Source organism: Scyliorhinus torazame, chromosome 6 (assembly GCF_047496885.1).
Source record: "Scyliorhinus torazame isolate Kashiwa2021f chromosome 6, sScyTor2.1, whole genome shotgun sequence".
Taxonomy (NCBI): domain Eukaryota; kingdom Metazoa; phylum Chordata; class Chondrichthyes; order Carcharhiniformes; family Scyliorhinidae; genus Scyliorhinus; species Scyliorhinus torazame.
Genome location: NC_092712.1, coordinates 315,598,521 through 315,621,522, shown reverse-complemented (window position 1 = coordinate 315,621,522; position 23,002 = coordinate 315,598,521). Strand labels below are relative to the sequence as shown.

At 47.9% G+C, this 23,002-nt stretch overlaps 1 protein-coding gene across 7 annotated transcripts in view; it reads right to left on the bottom strand.

Moving 5' to 3' along the window:
- Nucleotides 1-23,002, bottom strand: part of pign (phosphatidylinositol glycan anchor biosynthesis, class N) — a 154,570-nt gene that overhangs the window by 40,294 nt on the left and 91,274 nt on the right. For all 7 annotated transcript variants that reach the window (XR_011947909.1, XM_072510117.1, XM_072510118.1 and 4 more), the window contains exons 16-21: nucleotides 21,263-21,359; nucleotides 17,229-17,321; nucleotides 8,284-8,375; nucleotides 7,525-7,639; nucleotides 5,424-5,532; nucleotides 1,658-1,760 (exon numbers count right to left, since the gene is read on the bottom strand). Coding sequence is in view for 6 of the 7 variants with exons in the window: in XM_072510117.1 (XP_072366218.1) it covers nucleotides 1,658-1,760; nucleotides 5,424-5,532; nucleotides 7,525-7,639; nucleotides 8,284-8,375; nucleotides 17,229-17,321; nucleotides 21,263-21,359 (609 nt within the window). In the remaining variant the exon portion in view is untranslated. The remainder of the gene's footprint in view (nucleotides 1-1,657; nucleotides 1,761-5,423; nucleotides 5,533-7,524; nucleotides 7,640-8,283; nucleotides 8,376-17,228; nucleotides 17,322-21,262; nucleotides 21,360-23,002) is intronic.

The window sequence follows — 23,002 nt, the reverse complement described above, 5'->3', positions numbered from 1 at the left end:
AAAATCTTGAAGAAACATAGGGACCATGTGTGACAAAGAGAATTTTGGGAGGGAATTTGAGGGTCTAGACCATGGAGTAGAGGTGCAAGGGTGAGGATAGGGGCTGCTATCAAGATGGAAGCAGGAGATCATTGTGATAGAGGGGGCTTTGGATGAGAATCTCAGCCTGCCGGGGGGGGGTCCAAAGCAGACACCAAGGTTGCCAACAATTCGGTTCAGGCCAAGAGAGCAGCTGGGGGAGGGGGTCTTACCAGTGTCGAGGGCCCAGGCTTCGTGTTGGGAGCCAAAGATGACGATTTTGGTCTTCCCAATGTTTAGATACAGGAAATTATGGTTAATCAGGAACTAATGTCACTGTTATGCTTCTAAAAATGACTGACCTGACCTGTTTTGAGCCAATGCAGATGTGTTTTGTTTCTCAACCAGATACCCATCCACTAAGAGCACACCAAACAACAGACAACAAAGAACATCCCTGCAAATAATTAACAGACTACAGACTGTGATTTTACAGATTAAAACTAAAATGATTGATGACTTTCTGTGCACAATGGACTTCCTACAGGTGTTAATATGTGACAATGTACGAGAGGTGGCTCACTGCTGGATAATAAAATTGCAGCTAGGAGTATATCTGATGCCTCAATTTGCAGCAATGCAAATTCCTTAACATTGGCATTCCCCATCTTTCATAGAACACAGACCATACAGTGCAGAAGGAGGCCATCTGGCCCATCAAGTCTGCACCGACCCATTTAAGCCCTCACTTCCACCCTATCTCCATAACCCAATAACCCCATCTAACCTTTTTGGTGACTAAGGGCAATTTATCACGGCCAATTGACCTATCTTGCACGTCTTTGGACTGTGGGAGGAAACCAGAGCACCCGGAGGAAACCCACGGGGAGAACGTGCAGGCTCCGCACAGACAGTGACCCAGCGGGGAATCGAACCTGGGACCCTGGCGCTGTGAAGCCACAGTGCTATCCAATAGTGCTACCGTGCTTTCCTCACATCTAACTTCTCGACCCAGTGTAGACCCTTCCTTACACTTTTTCCCCGGCCGATGCAGCACTCGAAGCGAAATTAACTCCCTATTCTGACAGACTCAAACCAACTCCTGCGATCAAAAGAATCCCAAGCAACAAACTCCAGCCTGGGCGAGGGACAAAGAGTGTGTATCAGAAAGAGAGCATCTCTCATGTGTGGTGTTTCTGTTCGAGGCGTCCATTTCATGTTATGAAGTGCATCTCTGTTCAGTACCCTATTTTACTACATAAAAAAGCAGTTTATTATATAACTCTGATATCAAAGCATGACTTTTATTGTACGCATTAAACGTTGCTGGATCATTCAGATCATCGAAACCTCTTCTAAAAATGTACACAATAACCCTGCAATATACAGTTCTTTATACTTTGACCTCAATCACTTACTACTTAAACAGATAAAGGGTATAAAATATCCTTGTTAAATGTCCATTTGTACAACAGACAAGGACAGCAGCGTAATAAAACTTACAGAGCGTTCAAAGAGATGGGCTGTATTCGGTACAAATTTACTTTCCAAAAAAATGGTACAAAGCCTTTGGGCTTGGCATTCTAACTTTCTCCAAGAAATTATTAGCAGCATTGTGATTTATAACGAAAAAGGATACCCTGTACTGAGCAAGAGGTAGGTGGACATCAATGAGAGATTAATGCTTAGCAGTCGTTGGAAAATAAATGTTGAGCTAAGCAAGGGTGTCAGTAAGGAGGAGGCTGTAACAAAACATATTGAGGGAAAGTCAGTAGTGCCGCAGTGTCAAATATCAATACAAAATGTATCACATCACTGAAAGTAGTATCCCTCGCACATTCAGAGCTAATCAATTATTGTATCATTTCTGGGCGATCAGGTGTTGGAACTGCGCAGCGCTAAACCTTCAGGCACAAAACAAAACTTATAACAGTGTGACACCCCCTGAGCACTGCAGCTTATATGAAGGAAATGGCAGGTTTTAAACATGCACATAATCATCAAGGGTGAAGAAGACAGAATACCAGTGATACAAGAGAACTTAAGTCAAGAGGGAAATTGAATGGATTTAATACAGATTAAAAAGAAATGGCAACGCAGAAAATCATGGGATTTAAGATGGACACATCTCTGAGACCTGTACGTTTCCACCCCCAGGGTAATGAAAGAAATAGGTGAAGAAATTGCAGTTGTATCAGTCGGAATTTTCCAATCTCTCTAGGTTCAGGAATTGTGCCCTTTGTATTGGACAATTGCAAACTTTACTCCATTTGTTTATCATAGATTATCATAGAATTTACAGTGCAGAAGGAGGCCATTCGGCCCATCGAGTCTGCACCGGCTCTTGGAAAGAGCACCCTACCCAAGGTCAACACCTCCACCCCATCCCCATAACCCAGTAACCCCACCCAACACTAAGGGCAATTTTGGACACTAAGGGCAATTTATCATGGCCAATCCACCTAACCTGCACATCTTTGGACTGTGGGAGGAAACCGGAGCGCCCGGAGGAAACCCACGCACACACGGGGAGGATGTGCAGACTCCGCACAGACAGTGACCCAAGCCGGAATCAAACCTGGAACCCTGGAGCTGTGAAGCAATTGTGCTAACCACAATGCTACCGTGCTGCCGTGTTAAGACAAGGGTTGGGGAGTGAGAGTGAGATCAGGTAACAGCAAACCTGTCAGTTGAACATCAGCTTTGGGGAGGTTACTGGAACCTTTCATCAGACAGAGTGACTGATATTTGGACAGGTATCAGTTTATCGATGAGTGGTCAGTGTATCGATGAGTGATCATAGCTTTGTGATTGCTAGATAATGCGCGGGATCCAACAGCCACGCTGCGCCTGAAAAGCAGCTCGCCGCGGCGCAGCGCGGCCGATAGAAGCCGGTGACGCCTCTCCCAGGATCTACCCGGCTCGCAAAACCTCGTTAGGCGATCTCGCAAAATGTTGAGATGTAAATCCCGCCAATCACTTTCTAGCAAATCTGCAAATTAGAGCGACACTTCAATATGCAGTATCCCGAGGCACCCAAGGCATTGGGATCTATCCCCTCGGGCGAGGGTCTTTCAGCACTGGTCTCTAGAAACGGGGACTAGATGGATCGCCACTCGTGGGGATCGCCCCGGGGATCGGAGGCCCGCAGATGCTTGCCCTTTGGGCAGGGTGGTATCCTGGCACTTCTGGGCACCCTGGCAGTGCAAACTGGGTGCTAGCCTGGCACTGCCAGTGTGCCCAGGGGCACTGCCAGCTTGCAAGGACACTGCAAGGTGCCAGGTTGGCACTGCCAAAGTGCCAAGCTGGCATTTGTTGTGTGCTGGCAATTGGACTGGGGTGGTGGTGGTGGTGGTGGTGGTGGTGGTGGGGGGGGGGGGGGGGGGGGGGGGGGAGGGGGGCGAGAGAGACTGGGGAACCTCCCATGGTGTGTTGGGGCTTGGGAAAGGGGTTGAGGGTCACGTCGGCAGCCTTGGAGATCGGGACGGCATTTAAAAATGGTTCTCGTTGAGGAGTTCCGGCAAGCGGAGCTCCACGGTGTAACAATGGAGCTGTGTGCGGCCTCAGCCGCGCGTTCTCTGCTGAGGCCCCTTATTTAACACGAGTGATGTTTTATAGCCACGTGTGTCTCGGCACTGCGAGCGCCGGGAAAAAATGAGAGTACATTGAATTGGAGGCAATCGTCTGACATGGTGGGTAATAGTTGTGAGGAAGGGAACAAACAGTCGGGGTAAAGGGTTTAATCTCAATTTGGTAGATGTGACAAGTGACGTCTCTCAGGAGTCTGCACAGCGGCCCGTGAATATTAATGAATCAAATGAAGAACCGACAGTCGTATTTCAAAGTTTGCACATTATGCTAAGTTGGGGGGCACAGCGAGTTGTGTGGGTAGAAACAGGAAACTGCAGAGGAACACAGACAGACAATGAGTAGTCAATGGAGTTCAACGTAGAGAAATTATCCATTTTTGATCCAAGAAAGGCAAATCAGAATATTTTATGTGTGGTGAGAAGGTAGGAATAGCGAGGAGCAAAGGGAATTGCTAACCATGCACTAAAGCTGGCAGCGATACAGAGAATAATCAAATGTGCCTTTATCTTTAGTGTTGGAATTTCTAGTGAAGAACCGGCGGTTAGGTTGTCCTTTGATCAGATCCAATTTGGAGTACTGAACTCAGTTCTGCACATCTCAGGAAATATTCGGGTGCCTCGCTGGATTGTAGGCCATGATTCATAACATCAATGCCAGGTTTTAAAGGGTTCAATTCTGAAGATGGGTTACATCTGAAGATGGATTGGCCGTGATAAATTGCCCTTCGTGTCCAAAATTGCCCTTTGTGGTGGGTGGGGTTACTGGGTTATGGGGATAGGGTGGAGGTGTTGACCTTGGGTGGGGTGCTCTTTCCAAGAGCCGGTGCAGACTCGATGGGCCGAATGGCCTCCTTCTGCACTGTAAATTCTATGATAATAATCAATTAATCCTTGAAGCTCAGGAATCACCGAGACGTTTACATTAATAAAGGGTTTTCATAGGATACTTCGAGAAACTATTCCCTCTGTTGGGAAAATCCAGAACACGGGACATAGAGTCAGGTCATTTCGGAGTGAATTCAAGGCTCAGTTTTTCACACAAGGGATAGGAATAATTTGAATATCCTCCAGGGATGGTTAACTGGAGTTTTCGATGCAGATTGATAGGTTTTTGTTAGGCAAGGGTATTAAGGAAAAGGATCAAAGGAATAAGCCATACAGACACTCAGGTCTGTTCATAGAATCGTAGAATTTACAGTGCAGAAGGAGGCCATTCGGCCCATCGAGTCTACACCGGCCACTGAAAGAGCACCCGATCTGAGCCCACACCTCCACCCTATCCCAGCAACACCACCTAACGTTTCTGGACACCACAGGGTCATTTAGCATGACCAATCCACCTAACCTGCACGTCTTTGGACTGTGGGTGGAAACCGGAGCACCCGGAGGAAACCCACGCAGACACTGGGGGAACCTGCAGACTCCGCACAGACAATGACCCAGCGGGGAATCGAACCTGGGACCCTGGTGTTTTGAAGCTGCTGTTTCATTTGAGCATCGTCCGCCTGGACCTCAAGTATATTTACCCTCAAATCTCTGGGCTGGAGCTTCAATCCATACTTTCTGATTGTAAGGGGAGAGCTCTTGCCAGTGAACCGTGGTCGCGAGACAGGGCCGACTTCCTGCTACAGTTCTGCATTTACACTGCTTCTGATCCATTCACACAGAATGATCACCTCAATCCCACACCTTCAGAGAGCAGTTCCAATGGCAATTGAGCATCGCCACCGATCCCATGAGATTATAGGGCAGCGTCACTAATTGCACCGCAAAGTGTTAACTTCATTTGGAAACCTTCCTGTCTCACACACTTACCCAGCGTTGTCCAACTGATGACCTGACTGCTTAAAGGCAGCCCATGTTTAACAGCCAAACTGGAATGCGTCGTGTTCACAATATAAACTGACAGAATAATACTCGCGACCTGCAAGTGAACACCAGTCTTCTGTTAAATCTCTTTCATACTACTAAATACTGTAGTCCCAAAATCTCTTACTATTCAAACAAGTGATAAGACATTCTCACTATAATTTATCGCAAAAGATTTTTGGCTCAGCTGTGAAACGGGGAAAGGTGTTGTGTGAAGCCACTTCCCCACAGGTGTGGCCGGTGTCAGGTGGCTGCAAGGTGTCTAAAGATAAGGAAACCCAACCACCACAAGTTAATTTGGTGCACCTCCTTACAGCTACAGCAAGAAACCCTTGCCGACAAACTGCCTGATCTCACAGGCTTGGTACAAAACGAACCTTGTCAAAACAACTTGAAGTGGATTGCATGTGTATGCTATAGAAAATTAGCTAATGCGCAAATAAAAAAAGTGTCCGAATTTTACTTTATGTTTCAGGTGATAAAATATCACTTATTGACTGTTGCCTTGTGACCTGACTGTTGTGGGGAACTTCTCTTTTACTTCCTTCCCACCACTAGTTCCTTCTCCCCGTCTCTCCAAACGCTGCCCCAATTGGCTATGACATACAGAGCTTGATTCTCCGGCCTACCAGTCGCATGCTTCTCGGCAGTGGGAGGCGGCGCGAAATAAGATGTCGGCTGCTGGATTCTTAGTTCCCGCTGCCGTCAATAGAAATTCCCATTGAAGCCACCCCACGCCGCCGAGAACCCCAGGGGCAAGGGTGCTTTGCCAGTGGGCGCAGAGAATCCCGTCCAAAATCTATTAACGTTTGGTGACATATAACCTGCAAAATGTTTTGTTTAAAAATGTATTATTTTAAGATGTAAAAAGGTCTTGATAGAAGTAGAGAGAAACAGTATCCAAGGCTATTGTTCTCGACCGGAATTTAAAAAATAATAATTTATGCGATGTGGGCATCTCTGGCTAGGCTAGCATCTATTGTCCATCCCTAATTGCCCTTGAGAAGGTGGTGGTGAGCTGCCTTCTCGAACCACTGCAGGCCATGTGGTGTAGGTATACCTGCAGTGCTGTTAGGGAGGGAGTGCCAGGATGTGATCCAGTGATGAATGCACTGACCTCTGTAAGAAGCGCACAAAGACAGACACCGGGCTAGGTCAGGGGTCAGGGTCTGACATTCACCGCTCAGATTCACTTGTGAATACCGGTGACCCGAGTGAGCCGCGACCAGGGATCTGATGGCACCTGGACAGGAAGAAAATGGGAGAGGAAATATAAGTGGAACGGCAGTGGAGGGAGGTGCGGGAAGTCCCACAGGAGTCCCAAAATGGCTTTTACGCTGGTGGGATTTCCCCGATCGATTATCCCCCATGCCCCGCCAATGACGTAACGGGGGCCCCACCGTTGAATTCAGGGATCTCCATTCAATCGTCATTGTTAGACCTTTATACCAGAAGCCCCCCCCCCCCCCGTTAAATTGTCCATTCACAACGACGTGGTGAATAATGACAGATCCACTGTGGTGTGCTGCCAAGTAGAACCTGCTGGAGGTTGTTAGGTGGGTACAGCTGGGGGGTGGGGGGAGGAAGACGGTCATGTGCCGGTGGGGGTGGCGTGGTGTTTCTATTTTTAAAGAAAATCGGGGCGGCCTTTTAAAAACCAAACTTGCTGGCGGGTTGGGCTCAATCAGAGCTCGTCTGACAGCGTGACGGGTGGTACCCTTCGCCCCCCCCCCCCCACCCCCACTAAGAGGCTCCTGATACAGCAGAGGAAGCTGCTCTGGGGGCCAGTGGCTGCCACCCTGTTTTTCCCACCCGCTGCACCATTCTGCCAGATAATGGGAAAATTCCACCCAATGTGTTAGAAATGCACTTGACAAACCGCCAGTGAAGATAGTTACTCAGAGCATCAACAGAAGAATCCACAAAGCAGCAATCATAAGAAAATATTTTTTCAAAGGCTTTAAGGTAAAGATACATTTTTTAAAAAGTGATTAGAAGTGCTGGATAAGGATGTGGTTCGGTGTAAATATGGGGAATTTATCCAAACCTGTGCAGCGTATACACTTCTGCTCACTGTAGTTTCAACTGATGTTGCCTTTGCCATCTCGAAAGAACAGAGGAAGATAAAGCTGCAGATGACTGTCAGTAATCCAGCTGCTGAACTGTTTCCAATAAAAAACATCAAATTAAAATGTATGTCCTGTGGCCTGGAGCAGGCCATTCAGCCTCTCAAGCCTGTTTAAAGTATCGAGTGACGCAGCACAGAAAGGAGGCCATTCAGTGTTGGTCATTTGTGTTGAAGACGCATCCAATGAGTTTCACTCCCCTGTCACCCACTACATAAAATAAATATTTGCACTTTGGTCGTAGAGGGTGGCGCGCAGCTGTCACAGTCAATGTTGTGAGCATTCAGCACTCGCCTCACTTCACTCGCCCTCGCTTTACGTGCAAATCACTTCAGTCAAACCGGGTAGGGAAAAAAACGGCATGGAAGGAAGCCAGCAGAATGTGGTAACCCTGCGCGTGGGCAATGAACATCACAATGTCTTATGGGCCCCATTCAGAATCCAGCAGTGCTGCAGGTGGCTGGCCACTGCACCAGAGGCTGAATCTACACAGCACTTTACACGTAGAAGATACCAAATTAAACATTTGGAAGTGATTTCTTCCTCAATTAGAAAACATAAAATCTCACACCTTATTTTTCTGCCCACTTTACCTCGGAATGCCATGGTACTAAATTATGCAATCAAATTTCCAAGTGACATAAAACAAAGATTTGCTTTGAACAGAAGTGCAAACTTACACTAGAGTAATATTGGGACTTCTCCCAACAACTGGCATCAATGGAAATACAGCCAGGATGAAGCTGAAAGAAATCCAGCTTAAAGACATTACCTAATGAGAACAAAAAACAAACAAAATAAAATTAACACAAACTCTATTGATGTGCCAACTACATTTAAAAAAAAATATTTTTATTGAAATATTAACAATTTTTATACAAAGTTTACAAAAACCAAACAATAACACAAAATAACAGCAATAACTCCTCACTCCCTCCCCCCACAACAACATACACTAACCACCTCCCCACCTATCCTATCCCACCCTCCTAACAGCTAACAGTAACCAACTCTTTAAAGTACATTATCAACAGCCACCATCTATGGTAAAACCCTTTCACTGACCCTCTCACGGTGAATGTAACCTTCTCGAGGTGCAAAAACTCCCATCAGGTCACCCAACCATGCAGAGGTGCTTGGCGGTGCAGTCGACCTCGAGCCTAAGAGGATCCACCCCCTTGCCAAAGCGCGGCAAAGACCATAATAATAATAATAATCTTTATTAGGGTCACAAATAGGATTACATTAACACTGTAATGAAGTTACTGTGAAAATCCCTTAGTCGACACATTCCGGCGCCTGTTCGGGTACACAGTGGGAGAATTCAGAATGTCCAAATTGCCTGACAAGCACTTTTCTCGGGACTTGTGGGAGGAAACCCACGCAGACACGGGGAGAATGTGCAGATTCCGCACAGACAGTGACCAAAGCCGGGAATCGAACCTGGGACCCTGGCGCTGTGAAGCAACAGTGCTAATCACTGAGCTGCCGTGCTGCTCTGTCCCCGTCCGGAGCTCCGGCACATCCAAAACCCCCAAAAATTGTTATGAACTAAATTTTAGCTTGTGAAAGAAGATATTTTACAGCTTATTTAAATATTAGAGGGATAGGACTACAACAATGTTCCTTTTATCACTGAATTTAAATGCAACTGAGATTGACCAAGGTATGACAGCTTTATCATTTGTTTCAGGTTCACATATCGAGGCAATAATTGCTGTAATTACTATAAAAGAACAGGTATCACAGTTCCCATCCCTGAAAATATTGGATACTTTATATATAAAGCAAACTGATTCCCTCTCCATTTTCACCTATTTCACTAAACCAGGGCCCTAAATACCAGGCCTTCAATGGATAAAACTTGTTTTTTTTTACATGGAGAGTCATTTTATTAGTTTCTGATGTTGACAGGAATCTTTGCCTGCTGGCTGTGTGTCGGAAATTCAGGCGCACATCGTGCATGTGTTGGTCCTGACCATTTATGTTCAGGAACTTGCGGGTGACGCACACTCAAAATTAGCCCCGACGAGCGAACTCAGCCAAACCTCACATTAGCATTGCTGCGGACACACGACGTCGGATCAGATTCACCTGCCTCAACTTCAATCAGACTCGGCTTTTCCGTTGACTGAGAAAGGAAACGCACACAGTGCGGTTTACTGCTAAGCCACACAGGTCAGGGATTCCCAGGTCTATCGCTAGCCGATACCTGGTTAGCTAACCTCGGCTGAGGGCAGACGTTAGGCTATTGCACTTGGTTTACATCTCCCTGGGCTGTAGAAGGGGAAAAGAAAACTGTCTGGATTTAGTCCGGATTTCACGGCACCCATGGGCGGGCTGGACGTTGGTCAGGGATCTGGAAATGGGTCTGCGGTGGTTGGCTGAACCCGATTACGTGGTGACAAAACTGTGTATATGGGTGACGCAGGCTTGCCCCCGGATCACATGGCGGGAAGGGGGTGGGGGGGTGGGGCTGTGGGAGCAGCTTTGACATGGGGAAGCCAACATCAATTCTAGCCATGCAGGAGCTGGTGGCATATTTAAAGGGCAGCCAGGCCTTTGTTAGAGAAATCTGCAGTTTAAATCTCCAGCGTCTGAATTTCTCTGGCGCCAGCACAAAAGGACATTGCAAAGTCCAGGACGAAGATTCCTCCACCGCCCCACAAGATCATTCTGTGGCATCGGGTTTGACGGAGGTCAGGATGTCACAGTCCAGCCAGCGCGTCCCTTCCAGTGCTGGAAGGTGAAAAAAGGACAAGGTGGACGACTCCCTCAGTGTCTCAGATCTGTGATGCCACTTTAAGGGATGGAGGCCCTACATTTCATTGTCCACTGTCCCTTTAAAGTTTGGGCGGAGTGCTTCCAGGTTCTGAATTTCCTACCAAAGTCTCTGCCCTGTGGCTCAATCTCCTGGAAGTCCAAAAACGACCCTCACAGTGAGGCAAGCAAGCCACATACAAGTCGTCAACTTTCACTGGGTGGTTTACTGAAGGGGTTATGCGAGATATGTGTGAAAATTATTTACAAATGGACAATGAAGCATATTAATAATCTACCCACAATGGATGGGTTTCTCACTTTGTTACCTTTCTGCCACTGATTTAATTGCTTACAGGTTTCTTGCCGACAGGAGTCTGATGTGCAGCCTCCCACGCCATTCTCCATGCCCGCCCATCTTGCTCACTCCAGCAGGCCGCACAAAATTAAGCCCAAAGTGTAACATTTTTACTCGCACTTGCTGTTCAGCAATTCCTGGTAGAAGTGTGGGCGTGCGACTGGACGAGGACAGAATTTGATTTTGTTTCAGAAGCTCTTTGTCCTCAAAACAATTTGTAGATAACCGTCATCTCTGAAAAAACCCCCAAACTGCAAAGTACAAACTGCCCGGCATTCAGATTTATTTAAAAAAAATATATATTTATTAAAGTTTTTTAACACAATTTTTCTCCCTTACAAACCATAACCCCTCGTAACAAAAAAAAACAAGAAATCGCGCAGAGCAGGATATATACATGGCAATATAATATATTTACACAGCTTTGTACACTGGCCCTCACCCGTACGTGCCAGTTTCCCCAACCCTTCATGTTATCTCTTGCTCATCCACCCTCCCAGACAGTCCCCCCCCCCCCCCCACCCCCCACCCCCCCCACCCCCCCCACCCCAAGGTTGCTGCTGCCTGACCTTCCTCTAATGCTCCGCGAGATAGTCTAGGAACGGTTGCCACCACCTGTAGAACCCCTGCGCAGACCCTCTCAAGGCGAACTTAATCCTCTCCAACTTTATGAACCCAGCCATATCATTTATCCAGGCCTCCAGGCTGGGGGGCTTCGCCTCCTTCCACATTAGCAAGATCCTTCGCCGGGCTACTAGGGACGCAAAGGCCAGAATGCCGGCCTCTTTCGCCTCCTGCACTCCCGGTTCGTCCACTACTCCAAATATTGCTAGCCCCCAGCTTGGCTTGACCCGGACTTTCACCACCTGAGATATTGCTCCCGCCACTCCTCTCCAGAACCCCTCCAGTGCCGGGCATGACCAAAACATATGGACATGGTTCGCCGGGCTCCCTGAGCACCTTCCACATCTGTCCTCTACCCCAAGAACCTACTCAACCTCGCCCCCGTCAAATGCGCTCTGTGGACCACCTTAAATTGTATCAGGCTGAGCCTGGCACACGAGGAGGAGGAATTAACCGTACCTAGGGCATCAGCCCACAGACCTTCCTCGATCTCCTCCCCCAGCTTCTCCTCCCATTTACCCTTCAACTCTTCTACCAGCGCTTCCCCCTCTTCTTTCAACTCCTGGTGTATTTCCGACACCTTGCCCTCCCCGACCCATACACCCAAGATCACCCTATCTTGAAATTCTTGTGCCGGGAGCAACGGGAATTCCTCACCTGTCGCCTCACAAAAGCCCTCACCTGCATATATCTAAAGGCATTTCCCAGGGGTAACTCGAACTTCTCCTCCAGTGCCCCTAGGCTCGCAGACGTCCCGTCGATGAACAGGTCCCGCATTCTTCCAATCCCCGCCCGATGCCAGCTCTGGAACCCCCCGTCCATCTTCCCCGGGACAAACCGGTGGTTACCCATGATCGGGGACCACACCGATGCTCCCATTGCACCCCAGTGCCGTCTCCACTTTCCAAAAGCCCGCTCCGCCCCCTCTGCCACAGCTCCTGTCGCGGCCTTGTCTCTCTCCCCCAGCCCATGTAACATTTCCTGCGCGTGATTGACCCCCTATATACAACAACCATCACACATCAAACCCCAAAACATCCCCCCCACCCTCACAAACCCTCAGTTAGAGTCCAACTTTTCGGCTTGTACAAAGGTCCACGTCTCTTCAGGCGTTTCAAAGTAATAGTGTTGGCCCTTGTATGTGACCCACAGTCGCGCTGGCTGCAGCATTCCGAATTTCACTTCTTTCCGGTACAACGCCGCTTTGGCCCGGTTGAAACCCGCTATCCGCTTTGCAACCTCCGTGCTCCAGTCCTGTTATGTTCGGATCTCTGCATTGTCCCACTTACTGCTCCGCTCCTTCTTGGCCCATCTCAGGACCCACTCTCTGTCCGTGAACCGGTGGAACCTCCCCACCATCGCCCTTGGCGGCTCATTTACCTGGGGCTTCTTCGCCAGCACCCGATGTGCCCCATCCAACTCCAGCGGCCTCGAAGGGGCCTTCGTGCCCATCATCGCCTCGAGCATCGTGCTCGCGTATGCCCCGGCATCAGCCCCCTCCACTCCCTCAGGGAGACCCAGGATTCGCAGATTCTTTCTCCTCGACCTGTTCTCCAGGTCTTCGAGTCTTCCCGCCCACCTCTTGTGTAGCGCCTCGTTCTGCTCCACTATCACCGCCAGGCCCACGAGCTCGTCCTCGTTCTGACTGACTCTTTTCTGTACCTCCTGGATCTTAGCTTCGTGGGCCTTCTGCGTGATCCCGAGTCCTTCAATTGCCGAAAGCATAGGCGCCAACATGCTAGAAGAGGCTCTGTTTATGCTGCAGTTAAAGCCAAATCTTTTACTGTTTCTGCCGGGTCTGGTATCCAAAAGACACAACATTCCTGGGGGACACTGTCAGGGGAATGTTGCAGTCTTCTTCCCACACCGGGAAATGTCAAACAAATGCCGTGGGGGCCCTGTGAAAGAGCCCAGAAGTCCGTTCCAAGCGGGAAACCGTCGTGTTGGGCAGGCCGCTCGGCCCATCCAGGCCGGAGAATCACCGCTCGCCCGTTACAAACGGCAAGCGGCGATTCTCCCAGCGGCCAGCTGCGATTCTCGCCGCGCCGGTTTGGGGGGGGGTGGGGGGGAAGAATCGCGTGCAGGTGCCGGGGCGGCATGGCAGGACTCACACGGCGCCCCAGCGATTCTCCCACCTGCCGTTGGGGGGGGAATTCCGCCCAAGTTATCAGAAAATAAGCACTATTATGAGTGGGATCAAACAGAATAATGCATGATTGATGATTTCAGTACTGGTTTCTGTTGAACAGCACTGGTCCAGTGCCAGTAAAGCATTTTTCTGATGTTGGGTTTGAGATACACCGATAGAGCACAGTGCTTTATTGGAATGTGGCTTGTTGTGCACCTGCACAGCGCTGGGAAGGTATTCCATCCACCGACAACATGAACAAAAATGCACCTGGAAAAGAGAACACCCAGGGCGGGATTCTCCGTCCCGCCAGCGGGCCAATGGGGTTTCCCATTGTGGGCAGCCCCACGCCGTCGGGAAATCCCCGGGCGTGGGCGCGCTGCCGGCGCAACGGAGATTCCCGACAGCGGAGAATCCAGCCCCATAATTTTTTTTAAAAAATTACCAGCAGAATATTTTATCCAAAAACAGTCACAGAAGGTTGAAGAAGTTACAGAAGTGTGAAGATTATACAGCGGTCAATCTGATGCACAAACACAAAGGGTGAGATCTACCGGTGTTGCGCGCGAAAGATAGCATGGCACGGGGTGGCTGGTATATGCCGGAGATCCCTCTTCGGGGATCTCCCCGGCTCCCCAAGCCTCTCCAGATCTAATGCGATCTCACGAACGTCGTGATGTGAATCCTGCCCATTGCGGGCAGGCTCACCTTTTATCAAATCTGCATATTAGAGTGAGACAGCGCAGAGCGCTGGGAAACACCCTGCTAATCGCGCGCTTGACGGGATTCCCATTCGGGTAGATTGTGCCTAAAATGTTTAGCTGGATTAAAGTAACAAACTGCAAGTGTTGGAAAATTTTAAATGAAAACAGAACATTTTTGAAGTACCAAAGACAGCTTTGAGGGGCTGATCTGGTCGGGACCAATGGGGCCGACGTAGACTTAGAAGACTTCCCGCTTCTGGAAATGCATGAGGCAGACAAAGCATACGATTACGTCTGCTTTCTGTTGCTTGTTTTTTCCTGGAACAGGTCACTGGCCAGAAGGCAATTGCTTGAGGGGCGCTACTCCATGAGGCCTGAAAGGGATGGTCCCTCAGCGCCCTAACGCAGGGTGTCCTCACTTGGGTGTGGGGGGGAATTTCCCATGTGTGTGTGTGGTGACATTGTCCATGGGTGGGGGGTGTTGGGGACCCTCAAGCTCACTTATAGGCTGGGGTACCCTTTGAAAATGGCGGCCTGACCTCGGGGGATCCGGTCTCACGGGCGAGTTTAGCTCCTCAGTGATGAAAAAATCCCTAAGTGTGGGCTGGACTGGGGAGAAACACTCCAAGGCCCACAAAATTGACTAAGTGTGGGTGAATGCCGGTGTCGAACTCATCGTAAAAGCTGGTGGGAAACACCCAGCCAACCCCACCCAAAATGACAGCAATATTCAATCTCTGCATAATTCAGCACAAGTGAGATTTATATTTCAGAAATGATACAGATAGACAGTGAAACGGCAGTAACTTTCAAAACAAACTCAAGCGGGCTTCTCCTTCCAGCGATGCTGGAATCGGGAAATGCAATCGGGCGGAGAATCGCGCTTTGGCCGAAAATCGAGGCCTGCGCTAGGCGCTCGAGAGAATGCCATGCTCCGGCCCCTCGACAGCAGTGTGATACGTTCCGTGCTGCACGCCAGCATGCAAATTGTACAGAAATCAACGTTGACATATCATTAATGGGCTTGAACCGGCAATTTCCCGCCCCCCACCCCCCCGCGCGATGCCCCGCCTCCGCCAGGAGGAATTACCGACGGTGCGGTTCACTTGTGGTGTTTAAAATCGGGAAACAGGTGCCGCGGCTGCTGAGGGAGAGAGAGGGGGTACGGAAAGTGCCCGACATCGCTATAGTGGGCTGACAATTGGTCCGCTGGCCGGGGGGCTTCTGTGAGGACTGAGGGGAGTAGTCAGGGGCGACCAGGAGGTGGGCAGTGGGGTCAAGGTGGAACATCATTGCCGCAGACTACAAGGCAGCCATGCAGCTGCTCACACCGCTGACTGTCCATTGTGAACATAGCACCACGGGTTGTATGGGTGCCTCGCCAGGCTATCCTCCCAGGTATGCTCTGGCCCCAGACAACCCATCAACGGGATGGGCGTGCTTCAGCGCAAACAGTGCCATCTTTTTGGCTGGAATGAGGGTGGGGGTGGGGAGGGGAGAGCTTATATGCAGCTCCTGCTCGTTAGGCTCTCGAGTGCCAATCCCGACCCCGGTGAAGAACATGCCAGAGTTCGTTGTAATTGCCCTAGTTCCCTGTGACACCTGTACCAGCCCATTAGGATGTCCTGAATCACTCCAGGACTGGCGCCACTTTCGGGCCCGTAGGACGCACGCGATTCAGTCCCAGTTATTAGGGATAGTCAACACGGTTTTGTGAAGGGTAGGTCGTGCCTCACAAACCTTATTGAGTTCTTTGAGAAGGTGACCAAACAGGTGGACAAGGGTAAAGCAGTTGATGTGGTGTATATGGATTTCAGTAAAGCCTTTGATAAGGTTCCCCACGGTAAGATATTGCAGAAAATACGGAAGCATGGGATTCAGGGTGATTTAGCAGTTTGGATCAGAAATTGGTTAGCTGGAAGAAGACAAAGGGTGATGGTTGATGGGAAATGTTCAGCCTGGAGTTCAGTTACTAGTGGTGTACCACAAGAATCTGTTTTGGGGCCATTGCTGTTTGTCATTTTTATAAATGACCTGGAGGGCGTAGAAGGATGGGTGAGTAAATTTGCCGGTGACACTAAAGTCGGTGGAGTTGTGGACAGTGCGGAAGGATGTTGCAGGTTGCAGAGGGACATAGATAAGCTGCAAAGCTGGGCTGAGAGGTGGCAAATGGAGTTTAATGCAGAAAAGTGTGAGGTGACTCATTTTGGAAGGAGTAACAGGAATACAGAGTACTGGGCTAATGGTAAGATTCTTGGTAGTGTGGATGAGCAGAGAGATCTCGGTGTCCATGTACATAGATCCCTGAAAGTTGCCACCCAGGTTGATAGGGTTGTTAAGAAGGCGTACGGTGTGTTAGCTTTTATTGGTAGAGGGATTGAGTTTCGGAACCATGAGGTCATGTTGCAGCTGTACAAAACTCTGGTGCGGCCGCATTTGGAGTATTGCGTGCAGTTCTGGTCGCCGCATTATAGGAAAGATGTGGAAGCATTGGAAAGGGTGCAGAGGAGATTTACCAGAATGTTGCCCAGTATGGAGGGAAGATCTTATGAGAAAAGGCTGAGGGACTTGAGGCTGTTTTCGTTAGAAAAGAAGGTTAAGAGGTGACTTAATTGAGGCACACAAGATGATCAGAGGATTAGAGAGGGTGGACAATGAGAGCCTTTTTCCTCGAATGGTGATGGCCAGCACGAGGGGGCATAGCTTTAAATTGAGGGGAGATAGATATAGGACAGATGTCAGAGGTAGGTTCTTTACTCAGAGAGTAGTAAGGGCGTGGAATGCCCTGCCTGCAACAGTAGTGGACTCGCCAACATTAAGGGCATGTAAATGGTCATTGGATAAACATATGGATGATAAGGGAATAGTGTAGATGGGCTTTAGATTGGTTTCACAGGTCGGCGCAACATCGAGGGCCGAAAGGCCTGTACTGCGCTGTAATGTTCTATGTTCTATGTTCAGTGCCAGCGCTTAGGCTCTGAAACAGAGAATCTGGTCACACATTTTTAGGACATAATAGAGCATTAGTTACATGAAATAAAAGATGGGCACCTTGTTTTGCTGAAACCTCTTCGAGAGCAGTGGCCAACCGGCAAATGACAGCAGCCCAAACGTGAGGACTTGCCGGTGGAAGAAGCTCGCGACCTATAAACAATGAAAATCCTGCCATCAGATGTGGGTGCAAATAGAATTTAGCGTCAGAAAAACTATTAAACAAAGCACAGCGAAGGAAAAGTAAACTTGTCTTAGTGCCGCCCAACACAATTGTTTGACAATACCAAGTATTAAATGCGCCCATTTGCATGCCTGTTTCTTGCAATAAACTGTTAAGAGAAGTCAGCACTGCTAAATATCGACAGGCTATATCCATAAAAGCAAGCCAGAATTTGCTTTAATTATTTCTAGTTAAACATTCTGAAGCTGCAGCGATATTCGCAGTTATGTTACACAAGGATGATCCAGGGACTGCATTAGAGGAGGGTACTTTATGGCTTAAGCAATGCATTACATAGAGGTAGCTAAGATACATAATTTATAAAAATGTATCTTAGTGTAAGTGGAAGAGATTACTAAAGATAATAAGGGTTTGTCTTTTATTCATCCATGGGATACATGCATCACTGGCAAGGTCCACATTTATTGCCTCCATCTAATTGCCCTTGAGAAGGTGACAGTAAGCCCTCTTCTTAAGTTGCTACAGACCATGTGGTGAAGGTAGACCCACAGTGCTGTTAGGAAGGGAGTGCTGGGTCTTTTATCCAGGCATATAACAGATGTTGGCCAGAATCTACCGGCCGTTCACACCGGCGGATCTCCTCGTCCTGCCAACGGGGTACCCCTGCCTTCTGTTCCCCGGCAGGGGGGAGTGCAAACAATGGGAAACCCCATTGACAGCGGCAGGATCAGACGATTCTGCCGCGGGCCACCTCTACGAAACATGCCATGGAGGCACAAAGAGAATCCAGCCCGCTCTGCTCTTTTCTTCTTCCCTACACAACGTCATATTCATCTCTGTGAGGTAGTTAAATGCATAAATGGAATGGCAGTAGAAGACTATAGCCTAGAAATCAAATGCAATTTGTTTCAACGCGTTATTTAATCCAATGTAATCCTTCCTATTATCACAGCCCTACCACACCTCTATATTATCGGCCATTCTACTTCGCCTGCTGAACCTTACATGGGGATTGAGAAGTAGAACCGCCAATCAGCCTGGATTCCTGGAAACTCACTCCTGCTCTCCCGGAGAGGGTTATAACAAACGTGGATGATCTACTAAAACACCTAAATTCATTTCTAGTGCCTCAAGCTGTCGGATAGTGAAAGAAACCGTTTAGCAAAATGGCCCATCCAACTCAATCCATCACCATCCACGCCCTCAGTACTTGGCTGCTCTGTGAAGCTATTGCCTTCGGAGGTAAATTTGACTTGCCAAGACTGTTCCCGAGTGAAACAGGCAGAAATCTCACAGTCCAATCCAAGGACTGAATCCGCATGGCATTTACTGCGTGGTGCGTTATCGTGCTGGTCAACAATGACAACTGATATTTACACAGGACCTTTAACACAGTGAAATGTCCCAAGGTACTGCGCCGGGTCATTATAAAACAAGTCTGACATGCGGCACATGAGGAGGATTGGGTGAGGTGGCCAAAAGCTTAGATAAAGTTTTCGGGAGTGTTGTAAAGGAGGAAAGTGAGGAGAAAGGCAGAGCGGTGTGGGGAAGATATTCCTGAGTTCCTAGACAATTGAAGGCACAGCCACCGACGATGGAGCAATTAAAATCAGCGATCCAGAGGAGGCCGGAATTAGAGTGCGAATATCTTGGGAGAGTTAATGGGCTTGAGGAGATTATAGAAATAGGCCAGTTTTGTGAGGGCCACGAACAATCCAGCACGAGTTTGTAGAACAGAAAGAAAACTTTATTTACAATAACATGTATATATATACACAACAGCAGCAGTAACTCCCTTGCTGCGCACTCCTCTCTAGCTGGTTCCATACTGGCCAGCTTTATTTATGCAGGGAATCTGCTAATGATTTCTCCGCCCCCCCTCATTGAGGAAGCTCATACTCCCTAAGGATTGTGGAATTGCCATTAGTCCCCAGCCAGTGGGAAGCAGGCAGGTTATAACAGCCACAAAGAGAACACAAAGATGAGGGTTTTAACGTCAGGGTGTTGGTTGAACAGGAGTCCGTTTAGGACAGTGAGCACAGGGCTAACAGGGGAACGGAACCTGCTACATGTTAAGACACAAGTTTTGAATCATCGGAAGTTTACGGAGGGTAGAATGTGGGAGAGCAGCCAGGGGTGCGTTGGAATAACCGAGTCTAGAGGTAACAAAGGCACGAACGAGGGTTTCAGCTGCAGGTGAGCCAAGACAGGGCACGGCCGTGCAATGTTTCCCAGGCGGAAATAGGCAGCCTCAGTGAGGACGGTGTTCAAAAGATGGACAAACTCAAATTGTTGGACGGCCTACTCAGCTCCCTACGTTCGGACATTTTCCAATTAAATGAGAGGCCACTGACACTGAGGGGAGGATTGGATCGGAAAAAGAATCAGAAAACAAATTCAGGGAAAAAAGGGCAACCGAAGAGGACAATGTGAGAATCAGAAAGGATGACCAAACAGAGAGAAACCTCGGTCTTGAATATAAGATAGTTGCTAACAAATCCAAGAAGGAATTCAAGCGAAACCACTTTGCCCAGAGAGTGGGTGTAATGAAGAGCTTGGTACCATGAGGAGTGGGTGAGGAGACTAGCACGGATACACTTAAGGGGAAGCAAGATGAACACACAGAGGAATGAGATGAAATGTGTGGGGGGAGGCTCAGTGGAGCATTATCACCAGAAAAGACAGGTTCTTCGCATAAAGAGTGATCAACAATGAATGTCAGTGCCGCGTTTTTGGAGAGAAACACCTGCAATCATTCAAGGAGCTGATGGGGAAGGCAAAACTATCAAAAATCTCACAACCAATCCTGACTGGCCTGTTTCTGGATTTGCTGGAGGTGGGTCGGAGACTGAGTAGCCAATCCTCTCTCGGGAGATCCACTGGCAACTCAAATCTTTTAAGGTGGCCGCGTGACTCCATTTTAACTGGATTCTTTAAAATAAACTTTGGCAACTGAAAGAAGGTGAGAAAGGCTGGATCCATGAGATTAGTGAATTTATGGCACTGCTTATAGGCTGAGAGGCACTGGGGTGCTTCCCCCAGGTCTAACAAGCTGACATATATGCTATTGTGATCTTCACATTGTCCAACTCCCACATCTCCCCGTCCAATCGAACATTTTAGACTTACCTGGCATCCACTGCCCAGCTGCTTTTCCATTTGACAGGGTGACAGCCGGTCAGGTGGGACGCCTATTGAAAACATTTAAAGGACGTCCTGCGTTAATAGGCGGGATTCTCTGTCCATTCGCTGGCGGTGGGATTCTCAGGTCCCGCTGGCAGCCCACCCCTGCTCGTGGGTTTCCCGGCGGCGTGGGGTGGCTCCAATTGTAATCCCCATCGACAGTGGCAGGGACGGAGAATCTTGGCCCCAGCCAATGACCCACCGCCTCCTGCTGCCGAGAAACAGGCGGCTGGAAGGCTGGAGAATCCCGTCCATAGGCTACGGAACATTCGGAAAACACATTTTTCCAGCTTTCACAACCTGAGGAGCAATCCTGCCAGCTCTATTCCTTTCTACTTCAACATTAGATACAATAAACAGCACTGAAAACAGGTCATTTGGCACAATGCTGCCATTTATGCTTCATTTAATTCTTCCTCGTCTAACTTCAGCCTTCGTCCTTTATTATCCAATAATAAATGCATTAAATGCATCTATTCTTTTCGCCCCAACTACTCCCTCCGGTAATTTAAACATTAAGCTTGCTTTTCCTCATTATCACCGTTTTCGTGTGAAGGTCCAGGCCAAATTGTCGGTAATGTTCTGCTCTGAACTTATAAATCCAGCAAAGTTGGGACTGCGCAAAGAGTTAGGGTATTTCCATTTGTTACAGAATAAACAAAAAGAGTTTCATCCAAAGGTTAGACAGGAAACAAAGGATAGGAAAAGAATTGTTCACACCACTTACCATAGTTTCAATGCCCAGAATAAAAAGTAGTAAATAGCCAATGGATTTTGCAGGACAAGTTAAAACTAAATTGATTACATTTTGAATAATTCTGAACCTGTTAAATAAAGCAAAAAAAAAAATGAGTTAAATATTATTTGAAATCAGTTTTAACTAGAAGTTAAATTTAATTTTGAATTCACAAATAACATTAATAAAGCAACATTCTTTAAAATTAATTGATGAAAGTTGTAACATCGAATACATTCTTCCATAAATGGAATTTACGAAAAATCTTTTGTAACATACAGGTTAGAAACGTAAATCAAATGCAAACAGCACGGAAAGGAGTAGGGTCTTCAGATATGCCATAACACTTAGAGCCTGAATTTTGAGAATCCATGCAGTAGTGATATCAATGTGGAATCTTGCGCACACCACAAAGATAAAGGAAGTTTTTTCTACTTTTTCCGATTAAGGGGCAATTTAGTGTGGCCAATCCACCTACCCTGCGCATCTTTGGGGGTGAGACCCAAGCAGACACGGGAAGAATGTGCAAACTCTACACAGCCAGTGATCCAGGGCCGGTATCGAACCCAGGTCCTGGGTGCTGTGAGACAGCAGTGCTAACCACTGTGCCAGCTTGCCATAAGACCATAAGCCATAGGAGCAGAATTAGGCCACTCGGCCCAGCGAGTCTGCTCCGCCATTCAATCACGGCTGATATTTTTCTCATCCCCATTCTCCTGCCTTCTCCCCATAACCCCTGATCTCCTTATTAATCAAGAACTTATCTATCCCTCTCAAAGACACTCAATAATTTGGCCCCCACAGTTTTCTGCGGCAGAGTTCCACAGATTCACCACCCTCTGGCTGAAGAAATTCCTCCTCATCTCGGTTTTAAAGGATCATCCCTTTAGTCTGAGACTGGGCCCTCTGGTTCTAGTTTTTCCGACAAGTGGAAACATCCTCTCCACGTCCACTCTGTCCAGGCCTCGCAGTATCCTGTAAGTTTCAATAAGATCTCCCCGCCATCCTTCGAAACTCCAACGAGTACAGACCCAGAGTCCTCAACCGTTCCTCATACGACAAGCTCTTCATTCCAGGGACCATTCCGCCCTGAGTAAAGGAAGGTTGTCTACCCAGAGGACTGGATGTATTCTACATAGCATCGCTCAGAAGCAGCGCTAGGCAAGCAAAGTTTTAGCTCTCATCTGGTGCCAGAAGGTACACAGCAGAAATTGGGCATCACAGCAACAATCTTTGGTCTGTGGTGGAGCAGGTAAGGTATCGTAACATGTCATCATGATCAACTGAATATATTTAACTAAACGCAAAATTTTGAACAATCACTGAATGTTTAACATCTTCCACAATCTAAAAGACTGCTGAGAAAAAGCTGAACCAGGCAGGTGCAGCAACTTGGTGAGTTTGTAAACTGGACACCCCTATCTTACGTCTCATTTTGTCTCATTGATTGAAGATTATACTGAATGGTCTAGTCGGTTTTAGATTGGAACAGCGAACCTTGAGTTAATTAAAGCTCTTTGCCTTATTCTAGCAATGATAAGATGCAGAAATTGTCTTTATAGTCATACAACTTTGTAATAATTTAAGTTTGTTTTAAAAAATATATATATTTTATTGAAGCATTTGTAATTATCACAATTTAACATATTGACATTTCTAAAACAACCAAGCGGGTCGATGCACAAAATACCCCCTAAAATAACACACAATAAACCACGTACCCCACTTCTC